This window comes from Eurytemora carolleeae, unplaced genomic scaffold (assembly GCF_000591075.1).
Source record: "Eurytemora carolleeae unplaced genomic scaffold, Eaff_2.0 scaffold17, whole genome shotgun sequence".
NCBI classification, from domain to species: Eukaryota; Metazoa; Arthropoda; class Copepoda; order Calanoida; family Temoridae; genus Eurytemora; species Eurytemora carolleeae.
In genome coordinates this window covers 268,281-285,296 of record NW_019396047.1, presented here as the reverse complement: position 1 = coordinate 285,296, position 17,016 = coordinate 268,281, and the positions used below count along the sequence as shown (strand labels likewise).

At 31.5% G+C, this 17,016-nt stretch overlaps 1 protein-coding gene across 2 annotated transcripts; it reads left to right on the top strand.

Moving 5' to 3' along the window:
* Nucleotides 1-600: 600 nt before the first annotated feature.
* Nucleotides 601-16,279, top strand: LOC111703178 (uncharacterized). 2 transcript variants are annotated; one of them, XM_023475055.1, is made up of 9 exons: nucleotides 601-709; nucleotides 3,215-3,338; nucleotides 3,971-4,088; nucleotides 6,545-6,593; nucleotides 6,779-6,832; nucleotides 7,576-7,655; nucleotides 9,733-9,805; nucleotides 13,007-13,072; nucleotides 15,085-16,279. In XM_023475055.1, exons 1-8 carry the CDS (start codon nucleotides 617-619, stop codon nucleotides 13,037-13,039), a joined length of 624 nt encoding a protein of 207 aa, XP_023330823.1. In that variant the 5' UTR covers nucleotides 601-616; the 3' UTR covers nucleotides 13,040-13,072; nucleotides 15,085-16,279. The 2 variants fall into 2 exon arrangements, with proteins under 2 accessions (XP_023330823.1, XP_023330829.1); XM_023475061.1 differs by lacking the exon at nucleotides 13,007-13,072.
* The last annotated feature ends 737 nt before the right edge of the window (nucleotides 16,280-17,016 follow it).

Sequence of the window (17,016 nt, the reverse complement as noted above, 5' to 3'; positions counted from 1 at the left end):
TACGAAAGAATACCATGCCTTCAACTACAAATATCATTGATATAAGACGAGTTTAAAACCATTGTTTAGAATACAACTTTTAAACTGTTAGATAATCCTTTCAGAGCCGGAAATTAAAAAGAGTATCATTGAATTAAACTCCTGAGTTTCCTTTATGGGATAGATTTGCGTAGGTTTTACTTTTAGAAATTAGAAAACAAAAAAAGAATTTAATGAAAACACATCAAATAATATTTCTTCACAACTGCCTGACCCCATTCGTGAAACCCAGTTTCCGATACTGGGTTTCATGATGATACTCTGTCTTTAGTTTTGAGCTCTGGAAGTACTAATCCGTATATTTTGTACTTCGGCTGATTCAGTTTAAATTAAGGAATTTAAGAATGACAAATCTGAATATAATGCAATTATGCAAATGCAGCTTATGGGACGTCCTCCTCCCTGGACAACTGGGGGAACGTCCCCTGGAAAACTGGGGGGATGTCCCCTGGAAAACTGGGGGGATGTCCCCTGGAAAACTGGGGGGATGTCACCTGGAAAACTGGGGGATGTCCCCTGAAAANTTATCATTATTATTATTATTATTATTATTATTTTAAAGATAAAGGATGGTGATATGGATGGTGAGATCGGTGAGTGTGCTACTCTATCAAAAAAGTTTTCCTTTTTTGAAAACTACGATGAAACGCAAACAAAAACAGAACACAAGGTAAATACTTTTTAAACATAATATTTAGATAGAATATTAATAAATAAAATAAAATATAAATACATTCACCGAAGCTTTAGGAATGTATTGAAAGATTTAAAGTTAAAAATATTTTTTTATAAAAGTACATAAAATTATAAAATGATAAAATGATAAATTGTGTTTAAGATATCAAAGGTATTGGGATGAAAAATGTAAAGTTCGTGACAAAGACTCAGTTCTTTGGTTCTATCATATTTAAAGTGACAGACCAGCTATGTAAGGTAGTTTAACTGAGTATGCAGTGCAAAGGACAATTTTTTTTAGGATTCATTTGAGATATATAAAACTTTTTATAGATCTGTAAATCCTAAGTTTGAACGCTAATTCGACGTTCAAAACTCCTACTTTGTGGGTGGATACGTTTTCAGAATCGATCTTTTTAGATTATTAAATAACGACGACAAAAAATGTAAACAAAGCTCAACAGTAAACTGATTAATTGTTTAGGAACCGGTGAGAAAATGAAAATTAATCTTATCATCAAAAATATGTAATCTTGTTCAATTATTAGTTTCTATTTTCTCATTATTCACAAAGATTTTCTGCAGATTTTCTGGAATTATTATTGAAAAGACAACATTTGAAGAATTTGTTGAAATCTACGAATAAATTCAAAGAAAATAAGAAATTCAATCTAATTATGAAAACGAAATAATTGATTCTAACAATGATTTATTGACAAATTTCTTTTGAGAAATATGTTCCCAACCATCTAATTAGATTACTGTATGATTTTTTATGATATTTCGTCGTCGTTATTTAGTAATTTTAAAAAACCCGATTCTGAAAACGTATCCACCCCCAAAGTAGGAGTTTTGAACGTCGAATTTGCGCTCAAAATCAGGATTTACAGAGCTTTAAACAGTTTTATATGTCTCAAATGAATTCCAAAGAACCTTTCCACAACATTTAAGAGTAATATTGAAAATAAAGGGTCTTCGAGGTCACAAAGTTGTAGCAATAATTTTGCATTAATATAACCTTTTTTTGGAGTAATTTATCTTTTGTAACAATGAAGGTTTGCGTTTAGCAATAGCTTTTTTAATCAAAATTAGAAAATCGTTTTTTTTGTAGTAAAAACCCGAAATTTCTGCCTTTAGGGATAGGATTGATTCCTTTAGTTCAAAAAGAAAAGTAATATATTTATTTTTAAACATGTCCATTGAAAACGTTGAGCTTGTTGTTTGAGAAAAATTAAAGGATAATTGGATTTATATCAATTAATCTTATAAAGTCAAAAGAGGATTAATTATACAGTTAATTAAAATTTATTTTCTTCATATTTCTTCCTTGCCAATAAACTTAGAAACTCATTTTTATATAGATAATTAATGTCGTTGATGTTGCTGTTATCTTGAGCCAATGATGTTGCTGTTGTTGAGATTTCATTGATATTTTTAGCACTGTCTTTGATGTCATTTATATTTTTAGCCCTGTCGTTGATGTCATTGATATTTTTAGCCCTGTCGTTGATGTCATTGATATCTTAAAGGGATTGACCGGCTATGTAAGGTAGTTGAACTGAGTATGCAGTGTTGTGGAAAACTTCTTTCGGATTCATTTGAGACATATTAAACTTTTTTAAAGATCTGTAAATCCCGAGTTTGAGCGCAATTTCGACGTTCAAAACTTCAACTTTGGGGGTGGATACGTTTTCAGAATTAGTTTTTTTAATCATTAAATATCGACGACATAAAATGTAAAACAAGTTCTACAATAAACTACAGACGTCATGTAGAGGAACATTTTGAGAAAATAAAAATTAATCTTATCATCAGAAATAAGTAATCTTGTTCAATTATTAGACGACATTTGAAGGATTTGAAGAAATCTGCGAATAAATTCAAAGAAAATAAGAAATTCAATATAATAATGAAAACGAAATAATCGATTTTAGCATTGATTTATTGACAAATTTATTTTGAGAAATATGTTCCTAGCCATCTAATTAGATTACTGTATAATTTTTACTTTATTTTTTTAGGTCCTTATTTATTAATTCAAAAAAAAAACTAATTCTGGAAACGTATCCACCCACCAAGTAGGAGTTTTGAACGTCGAATTTGCGCTCAAACTCAGGATTTACAGATCTTTAAAAAGTTTAATATGTCTCTAATGAATCCGAAATAAGTTTTTCACAATACTGCATACTCAATTCAACCACCTTACATAGCTGGTCACTCCCTTTAAGCACTGTCGTTGATGTCATTGATATCTTTAGCCCTGTCGTTGATGTCATTTATATTTTTAGCACTGTTGTTGGGTTTGCTGATAATTTAGACCAATGTAGATGTTATTGATAGCTTAAAGCAATGTCGTGGATCTTATGGATAAGTTTACCTTAATCGTTGATATTATAGATTACTTTAACCAAAGTTATTAAATTGTAAGAACTTTAACCAATGATAACCTTAAGCCCTGTCGTTGATGTCGATGATGAGTTAATCTACTGTCGTTGATTAGGATGCTGACTTCAGCAATGAGAGATTACACGCGGCGAAGGAGTGCAAGGCGCGAAGCGTGCTGAATAAGTTCAAGGATATGGAGCAGAAGGTGGCCAACGGGGAGGAGATAGACGATCCATTGTGTAAGTTTTATCTAAAAAGAGTATATACTATATATACACTACAGGGGGAATATGGAAACTACTCTTAGGCTCAAGTTATGATTTTAAATAGTCCAGTGGGCAATGGCAGGGAACAAATACAGACGAGTTGAGTTTTTAATCTTTACTGGTAAAACTATTTTTTAATAATAATCGAATACACAATATTAATGTCGTCTCAAAATTCCACAGTTAAACTCATGATTTGTTAAAAGAATTAAAATTTTTAAAGGATTAACTTAGCCTCAAACTTAGCAAGGTTCAAACAATATTTGAACCCAATTTGGTCATGTGTTGATAATTTAAAGAAATAAACAAACATGACAAATGTGTCTTTATATTGTACATTTAGAGCTAGATAAAGTACAAAATGACAATAAACTGAATATAATAAAATAATAATAATCTTCTTTTCTGTGCACTCATGTATTTATTATATATTATATTTATTAAGAATTGCTAAAATTAGCGGTAATTAGACTTTTCAGAGCAGGTTTTTGCATTTTTGAGAAATCTAAGATTAGTCTTTTCTATATAATATTAATAAAATTGTTTAACCTTTTTTGAACAGGTAGGTCATTAAATTTATTAAAATAAAAAAATGTATATTTCAGTGATGCATAAGAGGCCCCTGAAGAGGTTTACCCCTCCCCGTAAACTAGGAGAGGAGTCAGGGAGTGAATACTCAGATAGTGAATACTCTGATAGTGAATACTCAGATTCATATTCATCGTGAGTATTTTTGACTTCTTCCCTGCCCAGAACCCTGAGGCCGCGATTTAAATGTTTAGTCTCGACTATAAGTCACGGTCTTATCTTAATTTCAAATGTTCAAATGTTAGAACCGACTTGGGGAGTTCAGTGGTTTGGTGTTTTCAAACAAGAAATAAGACTTTTTTACATTTAGTTTTGAATTTTGATTTTATCAATATTTTTTTTTAATTAAAATTAAAATAAGACTTTTTTATAAGAAAAAAAGTAACCAACACATCTCTAGACTTGAGCCTTATTCTTCAGTAATAACAGCTTATTCTTCAATAATGACAGCTTATTCTTCAATAATGACAGCTTATTCTTCAGTAATGACAGTTTATTTTTTCAGACTAAAGAATTGAGTCTTTACCACAAACTCAAATTTGCAAATTCCTATATTTTTGAGACCTGATATCTTTGAAATATCAAAGATTCAAATCATCAGGGTGCAAAGATAAAGGGATTAGAAAATTTGGATTTGTCGCAAATTGGCTAAATTCCTGTCTCCCTAATTATTAAAAACCCGTCCTCGGATTGTCAGTAATCACGTATTTTATTATTCCAGCAACATTGCACAGAATTTTACTTGATCAAATTTTACAAGAGAGGAAATTTTTTTTTTAATCCGGTGTCTTGTGGTGTCGTGGTCGTGAGAGCTAGGGTACCCTTTTCATCGCGTTTTTAATAATTTTGACCGTTTCGCCGACATTCAAGGTTATAATGAATAGTTGTAACATAATAAAAAACTGTGAGGCGTAGTTGTGTTCATAATCTTTAAAATGGTAGGATTATGAGTATTTTTTAAACAGTGGCGTTAAGGGTTAAAAGGAGTTGAGTCTTTGACACAAACTCTGATTTTCTAATTCCTGCATCTCTGCAACCCAATGTCGTAGACCTTAGATATTTCAAACTATGAATTGCGTTGCATCAAATTATCTTAGTTTGAAATATCAAAAGTCTACAACTTAACATCAGGTTCCTTAGATATAGGGAAAAGAAAATTTGATTTGTGGCAAAGACTCAATTCCTTTATGAACTGCATGCAGTTGCTGATCTCAAGATTTTATATAGTATCATTGAACTAAACTCCAGAGTTTCCTCATTAGGGTCTTCACATTTGTGCAGATGTATGTACATCAAGAAAAAGAACACAATAATTAAACTAACTATAAACATAATGTTTTTGGACAAAGATATGGAGATATCTAGAAAATTGCCTCACCCATTCGTGAAATCCGGTTTCCGATACTGCAGAGCCCGAAATTTAAAAGAGTATCGTTGAATGAAACTCCCGAGTTTCCATTTCGGGGTCTTAACATTTAAGTAAATTTTAAGTTAAGAGATTCGAAAAAAGGAGAATATGAAGAAACTAAATAACAAAATATTTCATAACAAAAATATCTACAAAACACATAACCCCGTTCGTGAAACCCCGGTTTCAAAACGGGTTTATAACGATACCCTGACTTAAGTTTTGGGCTCAGGTTTCATAACATAACAAGGTTTCATAACAGGTTTCATAACATTTCAGGCTCTGGCAACATAAGTAAAAAGTACACTTTAGTTATCTGTGTGGAAGAATTATGATGAACTAACATGAAAAATCTGTTAAGTTTGATATATTTGCTTAAACTTTCAGTTTGAATAGTAAATTAATTTCTATTTATTTATGAGTAAACCTGAATTCAAACAAACTAATTTAATCTATATAGTTTACAATGCATTACAGCCTGCAACCTTAAAAGAATGAAGATTCTCAAACAAACAAACAAGCAAAGAAACAACACAAACAAACAAACCAAAATAAAACAGACAGTACAACAAATCTTCAATTTCTATACCGCCTTAATGACAAGAAGAAACTGTAGAAACCAGGATCTCGATCTTCTTATAATGACACAGATTGATAAATATAGTGGCCAAACCAGATATACTATAGATACACTTCCAAATACTTTTCCGTGGGGGGGGGGGGTCGGTCGATTTTTCAAAATCTAAGTTGTTAAAAACGACAGGATAATGGCATACGAAAGAAAATGGATAGAAAAAGTGAGAAAGAAATACAACCAAAGTATGTCCAAATTGATGTCTAAAGATGCATCCAAAGCTATAGAAAATGTCACCCAAAGTTCTATTTTCCTCCTCAAGGGACTAAAGGCAATTTCCAAGTGACCCTCCATTTGTTGAGTAGCGAGTCCGATTCACAACGATTTAATAAAATTGCCACTCTTGCGAGGTATTTTCCCAAATTCCGAATTTCCCAAAGGTTATGTTAGGCTTTCTGAATCGTCTAAAATAGGCTAGAGGGCCGAGCGCTGCAGCCGCAGTTAGGACAGATTTGAGAAATTTAACATTTGGGAAGTTGCCATTTGGGAAAATGCCTTTGGGAAAGTACCTTACGTCATTAGTACGAAGGTTAAATTTTCATTTTTTAGACACAGTTCCGAGGATGACGAAGAGGATGAGTATCTCAGGAATATCCGGGTAAAAGAAAACTTTAAAAATATAACTTTGTAAAATAAAGAAAATATATGAATCAATTCACATTTCAATAAAAAGATTAATAATGTAAATGCATAAATATTCAAAGAAAAAAACATTAAATATCTTTTTCCATAAAAAATGCAAACTTCTGGATGTAGCTCTTTTCCAGCAGTAATATTGTTTAGGAAGCTGCTAGAGCTAAACAACTCAGAGCTAAGTTTGAAGAATGGGAAGCTCAGGTAATAACAAAACATTGCATACCTGTTTATCTTCTAGTTTTGAGAAGATGTATATTAACCCTCCCTGTATATCCTCTAGGTTGGAAAAGATGTATATTAACCCTCCCTGTTTATCCTCTAGGTTTGAGAAGATGTATATTAAACCTTCCCTGTATATCCTCTAGGTTGGAGGGGATGAATATTAACCTTACCTGTATATCCTCTAGGTTGGAGAAAATATATATTAACCCTCCCTGTATATCCTCTAGGTTGGAGAAGATGAATATTAACCCTCCCTGTATATCCTCTAGGTTGGAGAAGATGTATATTAACCCTCCTTGTATATCCTCTAGGTTAGAGAAGATGAATATTAACCATCCTGTATATCCTCTAGGTTGGAGAAGATGTATATTAACCCTCCCTGTATATCCTCTAGGTTGGAGAAGATGTGTATTAACCCTCCCTATATATCCTCTAGGTTGGAGAAGATGAATATTAACCCTCCTGTATATCCTCCAGGTTGGAGAAGATGTATATAACCCTCCTGTATATCCTCCAGGTTGGAGAAGATGTATATTAACCCTCCTGTATGTCCTCTAGGTTGGAGAAGATGTATATTAGCCCTCCTGTATATCTGCTAGGTTGGAGAAGATGAATATTAACCCTCCTGTATATCCTCTAGGTTGGAGAATATGTATATTAACCCTCCTGTATATCTGCTAGGTTGGAGAAGATGAATATTAACCCTCCTGTATATCCTCTAGGTTGGAGAAGATGGTGGATACACGAACCTGGTTGATGAGAACGGTAAACCGTTAGAAACTGCCAATACACTGAAGAACAGGTTATTGGATTTTTTCTTTCGACACATCAATTCTACACCTTGTAATTCTTCAATAAAGAGTTTATATTGAAATTTGGTGCACCAACTTCTTTCCACTTGTAGAAAAAAAACTCTATCTTATTCGCTTTTCCCTTCATATTATCAACCTGATGTTGTAGACCTATGACATTTCATAATATTAATTTTTGTAGATTTAATAAATTTGAAAAATCAAAAGTTTACGCAATCTTAATATACAGGGATTAGAAAATAATAAATTTAGGAAAGTTTTCAGTTTATTTGATTTCAGCACATTTTAAAACTAAAATTCTTCATTTTAATTCAAATTCCTCAAAACTAGTTTTTTTTCTATTTTTTTGAAGAGTTTGATTCCCTCAGCTTCTGTTGGTTTCACAACTTAAGTTGCTTTTCTGAAGTTAGGTATTTTTAAATTCGGTGTGAGGTTTCAACATTCATCAATTAACCAGGGATATTTCATGACTATCTTAAACTGTTTAATGGGATTGTAGACGAGGATGTCCGATTCACAATTGTACTCTTAAATCCTAGTTTTTCGTTTTGAGAATTGATTATTTTTATTGTTGTTTCTCATAAAAGTCACTCGCGGATTTGTGCATGGAAGAGATAACATAATCAGTACTTTTAGGACAACCTGTACCCTGTACTCTGTACCCTGTACCCTGTACCCTGTACCCTGTACCCTGTACCCTGTACTCTGTACCCTGTACCCTGTACCCTGTACCCTGTACCCTGTACCCTGTACCCTGTACCCTGTACCCTGTACCCTGTACCCTGTACTCTGTACCCTGTACTCTGTACCCTGTACCCTGTACTCTGTACTCTGTACCCTGTACCCTGTGCCCTATTTTATTATTTATTTGTCTTCACCATGTTCTTAAGTTACAGGAAAAAAATAATGATCAGATAAGAGTCAGATTGTGTTTTTGTATTTAGCTAAAGTGACTGATTATTTCTAAAAGTGGTTTCGCATTTCTACCGAAGGAAAACAGTGTAAAAATTCTTAGAATTAAAAACTTTGCAAGCAAGAAAAACGACTGTGTCGTATACATGACTGCACCCTGAACTAACGAGAGAGAGAAGAATTCGGTTTCTTTAATTTGAAATCAAACGTACTTTCGTCTATAACTCAACAGTCTTTAGACTAACAGATTTGTTTATTTTATACTTTTTCGTTTAAAATGTATACGCCAACAAAAAAGTATTTTAAATAAAAGGCTATTTAAAATTATGTAAAAGGGGTCAAATTGTGATCGAAAGTCACAGTTTTCTGAAATATTGACAGAACCGTTAAATCCACGTGACTGATCAGGCCAAGGGTTCAAGGTTTCCATTGTGAATCGGGCATGTCTCTCTTTAAATGGAGAGTCACTTGAAATTATACAACAGTCCCTTCATAAATAAATAAATCAACTAAAACTGTTCAAGATAAAAAAAGATAAAAATAAAAAATTTTCTTTTATTAAAAAATCGGACAGTAAGGGTAAGAGAAAAGATCTAACAGTTATTTATCCCTTTAAAATTCAGCAGACCAAATTTAACCTTCAAATTAACAGATTTGAATGTTGTAGGTCGTCATTAAATTAACAGATTTGAATGTTGAAGGTCGTCATTAAATTAACAGATTTGAATGTTGAAGGTCGTCATTAAAGTCTAATCTTTTGTGTGTAACCCTGTAGCTTACTCGCACTATTTGATATAAACCATTTCTATTTAAAGAATTAGTTTCGCTGAACAGCCTACACAATTAGTTATGCTGAACAGCCTACATAACAAGTTATGCTGAACAGCCTACACAATCAGTTATGCTGAACAGCCTACATAACAAGTTATGCTGAACAGCCTACATAATTAGTTATGCTGAACAGCCTACATAACAAGTTATGCTGAACAGCCTACATAATTAGCTATGCTGAACAGCCTACATAATTAGTTATGCTGAACAGCCTACATAATCAGTTTTGAGAAAAAAAATTTTCTTTATATTTCACATCTTGGAATCGAAGTCTCAATTATATTCAATTTGAGGAGAAAATAATTCTAAAAAGTTTTTTTTTAGATTTGAAAGGATGGCAATAGAAGATGCTGAAACCCAGTCCAGTAAACCTAAATTTCAAGTGAAACGTTTCAAGGTAATTTGTATGAATATTCTTAATTGCTTTATTTGATTAATTTTCTGCATTATAGTTTGATAGAGGGATAGGAATTACAGAGCTGATTAATTATAGCATATATCCACAGAAAATATAGAAATAAATGGAATGCAGTATAGTTACATAAACCGTATGAAAATAGTGTATGAAAATTTCAGCCACAGAGAGAAACAGTTATTTTCTTTTCTTCATAACCCATAGTGTGAAAAGTTTTCCATGTTTCTGAGAGGCCAAAAAAAATATACATAGCTTGCACACTTTGCTCACTGAACTAGGGAAAATAATGTTTTGAATGAAAATATAAATGATATTTGGGATGAAAAATGAGAGAAAGCTTGGCACTAATTGTCAACAATTTGTATTGTGTTCTATCCCCCCCCCCTCGGGACATTTTTCAACAACCATACCCTTATGGATAGATATATATATTCTTTGATAAATAAAGATAGTTAGATTGATCACGGGCAGCCGTAGTACATTTGAATTTCCGAGCCGGGTCAACCTTTCCGGTGCCAGTTTGTACCGCACAGACATTTGGTTAATAAAGCAGACAATCAACAGGACAAGCCGGTACAACATGGTTCACGCGGTCAGACTTTATGCTTCATTTATGTTGAATTTACTAAAGGAGCAGAGGAGCGTGTTATGATATTAGATTATAGCGATTTGATTGCGTTCAAATGAACAAAATACAATCATGCATAGCAAGAAAATGTTTATTGCCAACTCTGTAATTCTTAATCCTCTCTGTTTAGTTTAATCCTCAGGTAAATTAATATTTAATAATCATGTTATTAATTTGCACGGCTTTAACCGCCTCTTAACTGAAAGTATAAGAAACTAACAAATTTGTTATTATTTTCATTAGATCAGTTCACCTTAACTGATTAATAAATGCAACCAAACCATATATTAACATTATAAAGCTTATAACCACTCTGCATCCTCTCTAACATATAAATAATATAAAGGATGTTTTTAAAGAAAATAGTCGTCTTGGCCATTTATAACAAAAAGAACACAATAGCTGATAAAACTCCCCAATTAAAAGTGTTAATGGTCCTGAGATGGGAATTTTCGTCTTGGATACTCATAATACAAATCACTTGATCTCGATATCCACTATGGGAACTTTCAATTTGAAAAATTAATTCTTAATTTCTTCATTTCAATTTTTTTCTTCTCAGGGGTACGTTTACCATGCGGAATATTGAACAAAGATTAAATTTATTGTATTGATCTCGATATCCACAATACAAGAGTTTATTGTATTGATCTCGATATCCACAATACAAGAGTTTATTGTATTGATCTCGATATCCACAATACAAGAGTTTATTGTATTGATCTCGATATCCATAATACAAGAGTTTATTGTATTGATCTCGATATCCACAATACAAGAGTTTATTGTATTGATCTCGATATCCACAATACAAGAGTTTATTGTATTGATCTCGATATCCACAATACAAGAGTTTCCATCTCTGAAAGAAGAAAAATTTTCTTCTTGCAATTTAGTTTCAATTTTTTACCAATATTGGAATAATATCTTCTGATAAGATTAGGTGCAAAATTTCTCACAAAAAGAATTGAACCTTGCCACAAACTCAAATATTCTATAAATCCATATACCCTGATGTTGTAAACCTTTGATATTTTAACTTAGTTTATTTGATCCAATATAATTTATAGTTTAAAATGTCTAAGGTCTACGCCGCGCCGTTGGATTGCAAAGATTTAAGATTTAGAAAGTCAGAGTTTGTGGCAAAGACTAAATTCCTTTGACTGTAAAATATCATTGTGGGTGGAATATGTTTAAAGTTAAGAAATTTATTTGAAAGTAAAAGAAGCTGGACTAATGATACAATAAGATTTTCATGAAATGTATCTAAGTAAAGGAAAAAAAATCAGCCAAAGAAATCATTAGATTTCCGAGAAATCCTCTGATCAAACCCCTGAAAACCCACCAAAATGCTTCACTCTGATGCAAAGTTATTACAATAGATTAGAAAAAAGGAGGGCTGAAAATGTGGAGAAAGTATGAAAAAGGTTCAGAAAGAAATTTTATCCAAAATCAAATTTTTTTGTATTTTTTAAAAGTGGCTTTGTTCATCGAATGTAGAACAGATTTATGTTTTAGACTGACCATGAAGGGTAAGATGAGCACATAAAATTCTGAAATCTGAATTGGTTAGGGTTAATATATAAATGTCAGGGTATCATCTATATCGTTAAACAATTTTAGATTTTGCTTTTACTTAATATTTACTAAAATCATACTGTATCAAAATTCATGCTATTCTTTGAAATTATGATTTCATTTCCAACATATAGAATATTATTAAATCTTCTTTGAAATTTTTACGACTTCAATATTTTCGGGATAATCGCTCAAAGGAAGTCAATATTTTTTTTTAAAATTACAATTTCAATTCTAAACCAAAATGCATTAAAGATTTTTTAAAATAAATAGATAGTAAACATTAACTGAAATTTGAGAAGCTTTGGTATTAATTCCGAACGAAGAAACTTTTTTCATTCATTAGTTATTTGAACTTTTCATTTTACCTTTTTATTCGAACACAAGATCGAAAAAAAGACGTTATTTTCCAATACTACATATTTTATTTACAAGTTATTTAAATGTCTTTATTTTAATGATTGTTTATTCGTTACAGCGAATATGGAGACTGGAGCACCAATTACTGATTAAATAAATCTAATTGTGTCTACTGAAAACCGAAAAAAAATGCCAGACTTTGTATAATCTACGGTTTCCAAACTAAAAAAATCTTTCTCTCGGGATAAATTTGTTCCCTGAAATTGATTGGATAGTTGTTTTGTTGAGTTTCTAAAAAATTTATGAAATTAGTATTTAGTATGTTTTACTAAAACTGAAAGAAATCTTAGTTATCTCTTACTCCTTCAAAACGGAGGATACTGACATTTTTTAACAATAAAGGAGGGATTGTGAAAAAAGATAAGGTTAGGATATAGGATGAATTATTATTACTTGAATCGATGACACTTATTTCACATTTCTATTCAACGTTTTTGCAGCTATGAAATAAAAATGTCCTAAAACCAGGAAAAAATATACCCCCAAACCTTGTTCTTATATCTGAACAATCCCTTAAAGCACTCATCGCCAATTGTTTGTACAGTGCACTATTTCAGCCGAAAGAAGCTTACGAGCACCAACTACCATAGCTGGCACATGTGATCTATTAACCCTATGGCTATGTAAGTGTCAACTATGAAACTAATAAATTTCTATAATCTGAGAAAAATATTGATTAATCCAGATTATAGAAATTAATTAGAATCAGTTTAACTGAACCTAAAAGAACTCCCGACATACTTCAAGTGAACCTTGCTTTATAAAGAAATTCTCAAACCTTTTAACCTTTGTCTGAGTATCAAGGAGGAAGATATCAGTTAAATATCTGCTGCAAAATTTGCTAGTAACTTATACTAAAGACTGCAGTTAAAAATTATCGATCTTCAGAAAAAAAATCAAGAATATATTTGCTCAGACGAATGTTTAAATAAAGGGTTCTGTTGTGAGTTGAACATGTAGTGGTCACTTGAAACTATCTCGGCGCTTCTTTAATAGTAAAAGTATGCAGGATCCTTTTTTTAATTTTTAGAACTTTTTTCATCAGAGCTGAGAAGTTTTGATTGGATGGATCAAATTGTTTCTTCTAATGAGCCGAACAAATTTTCTTCTCATTTTGATTAAAAGTTGACTATCATTGGTCAAATCTCCGAAGTTTTGACCAATGAGAGATCGATCCGCCGAAACAGCAATTTTAATAAAGGTGAATTTATATTCAAAAGTTTCAAGCTCAGAATATACCAATAAACTTAGCTGAAATACAAAGTTTCCTGCATGTTGTGTGTTAAAACTTCATTAGTAATTATCCTCATAAAAAGGTTGGATTTTTTTTTTCATCCTTTTTAATTAGATCCATAAATACAACTGGAGACTGTAATTATTAATTAAAATTAATTGCTCTAAATGTTCGCACTTTTTTTACACTCTTAATATTTTTCCCACTAACATGTAAAATGTAAAGAAAGTAAACCAAGAAGAACTAAAACTTATAATTTAGTATTTTATGATAGATCTAATCGGACAATTGTCATATTTAAATTATGTTCACTGTCCATTAACAAGGATTGCTTAACTATTTGAAACTATTTTCCTAGTACAAAATTTTTTTTTACTGATCCAAGAAATTCCTTCCAGGGCTTATAATCGATGCTTCAAATACTAGCCTTTTTCTCAGAAACGTTCCTTTAAACACGATTAAATATTCTTCATGACGAGGGGAACAGCCTTCACAAAAATTACAACAAACACGGATTTTTACCGCCCCCCCCCCCGGAATATTTTTACAGAAAAGAATGACCGTTTTGGCCCACATGAACATCTTTTAAGGGACTTTATCTGATCAATAGTGTGGAAGATATTGTCGTTTTTACACGTCTAGAAGTTTATACAATTTATATATGTTTTCCAGCAGTAGAAATGCGCAAGTCACTTTAATAGAAAAACCACAATTGAGAATAATCAGTTTTTAAACTTAAAAACATTGATATCTAATTTATATCTGATCAGACAAAGCTTTTAAGAGTTCATTTTACATTGTAAATTAGGCATTGCAATCTTTGCATGAAGAAAGGTTACATGGAATTCTTTTCTTTTAGTTTCTTTTAGTGGTGAGAATGGCTTATTAATGTTTCTTATTCCCAAAAATTGGGGTAATGTTTAACAATTTCTTAAAAAAAATAATCAGAATTGTTTTCAAAGATTTTAAGAAAGTAATTCGTTTTAATTTATTTTTTATCCCTTTTAAAATTCACAATTGTTCCCTTGAAGTTGAAAAAAAATTTACTTGTTTTCTAAGCCTAATATACAATTAAATTATTTTACTTGAGTTAAAAAAATATCCTCTAAATTTACTTATATCTATGTTAACGTTAAAATCCCCTGTAATGCGTTGTTATTTCCCCTGTACATATTATACAGGGTTACCCACAAAGGATGAGGTTCAGAGACGACTGTAAATTGTCCGTTTCCTAATATTCATGATATCCGGCAGAAGTCTCAATCTAACCTTGAGATCGTCAAATGTAAGAGTTTTAGATCGTCTTTACAGTCTTATCCTTGGTAGGTAGCCCTTTATATCCCGTCTTTGTATGAATATTGAAAATTTTTCCTTTATTCAATAAATTTTATCTATTTTTAGTGAAGTGATGTAAGCTCCGTGTATGATGGACGGTGGAGAATCAAGCATAAATATAAAATATCCTAGTTTATCCACAGATTTCACAGATAGGACTAGAAACCTAGGACTACATTAAACCTTGATTTCTTTATTTACCAAAAAAAAACATATAAACACCTTCTTCTATTCTTCTGACACATTTGTACTTAATCACGCCCCCCTCCCCCAAACAATGTCCTCAGTATGTAATGGAGGTAATTACAAAGCCTTTTCTTTATACACACGAACTAATGTGTACAGGGTGTCCCAATAAACAGAGAACTTAGGAGACGACCATGGTAAATCGTTTAACCATGTACGACAGTGTGCATATTAAAAAAATCACATATTTTAATAAGTTCAACACTAATCCTTTTTTCTAATTTGCAAATCAAACGAGATCTTAAACATTTAAACAATTTTGATTCTTTTATCATTATGAAGTCTAAAAAACGTTGTAAATGTAATACAAGTGGAGTTCAAAAACAATGTCGCGTGGAATGAAAACGATTAAAAAGTTTACACTTTATTCCCATGTTTATTGAAACATCCTGTAAAACAACAGTTGCTCCTCTTGTTTTATCTATACCTTTGATTTAATCTATGAGTTCATTCTTTGATTAAATTTAAATATTGATGCACCCCATTTATATGTTTCATTCTGAACCTTTAAACTTTCGCTTTCAATTTAAAAACTACTTCGATATTGAATTCTCATATAAAACAAACCTAGTTAATCTCAGCTTATTTTAACCAATATTATCAGTTTATTACTTTTTTTTATTAAAAAGAACAATATCAGCAACTGTACTACTGTTCTGCTTTGAAATAAACTCCATTCTGTATTTAAGATTAAATTTGAAGATTATTCCTCTCATTATACAACCATGGTTTAAGCTCTTTATTATTGTAAAACATTTAATCTAAGGGAATGTTCAGATATTTTTATATATGTACCATTTATATAAATCTGACAGTTTTCATATCCTGGATTTGAAAATGAACTTAGAAAATGTTAAAAATAATTCTCTAGTTTAAAATCTTTGAAAGAATCTTTAAACCACCAAGAATTCCAACCTAAGCTGGGAACTCTTGTATTGCGGATATCTTGATCTCGATCTTTATTAATCTTTATTCGATATCCTGCGGAATAACTGGAATAAAGAGATTAAGTGGATATCGAGATCAAGAGAAAAGAAATATGAATATCCATCACAAAAGTAACCAGCTGTGAAGTGGTAAAAAGTGGCTGCAAGTTAAACATAACATAATCATTTCTCAATATTGGATTAATAAGAATTTGATATTCTTACAAGATTACTGGGTTTCTTAAAAGGATTGGTGTTTAATTCCTACCCTTCCTTCTTCAAAGGATCTAAATACACTTTAAAATCAATTTGACTACAGTATGTTGTGGTATAGTACTAACCATTTTCTGACTATTCACACCAGGCTGCAAAAAGTTTGTGTTGAATAATTATCCCATAGGCTCTGACAATGGGGGGGTGCTTTTAATTGGTTCCAGGTAACTCCCTAGCTATCTCACCAAAATCAGAAAACTTGTCTTCTGAAGTTATATTTTGTAATTGTGCTTTGGGTTTATAAGATCAATTATTTAAGTAGCAGATATTAAAAAAAATTCCATCTCTTCTTAGACTCTAATTCTATGTTTTTTTGAACGGATTTTACAGATTATTAAAGATTAAAGGGAGTGTTCGCGAAAAATGAAAGGGGGTATAGGCTTAATGCGATAAAAAAGCGCTTTTGATCGCTACTAATCTTACTTCTATCTGTTGCATCTATAAGGAGAAACTTGTTAAAGACGTCTCATACCGAATAACTTAGCGCCCATACAAATTGAGCAAATTGCAACATACAACTTAGACCGTAAAAAATCCATTTAATTTCAAACAA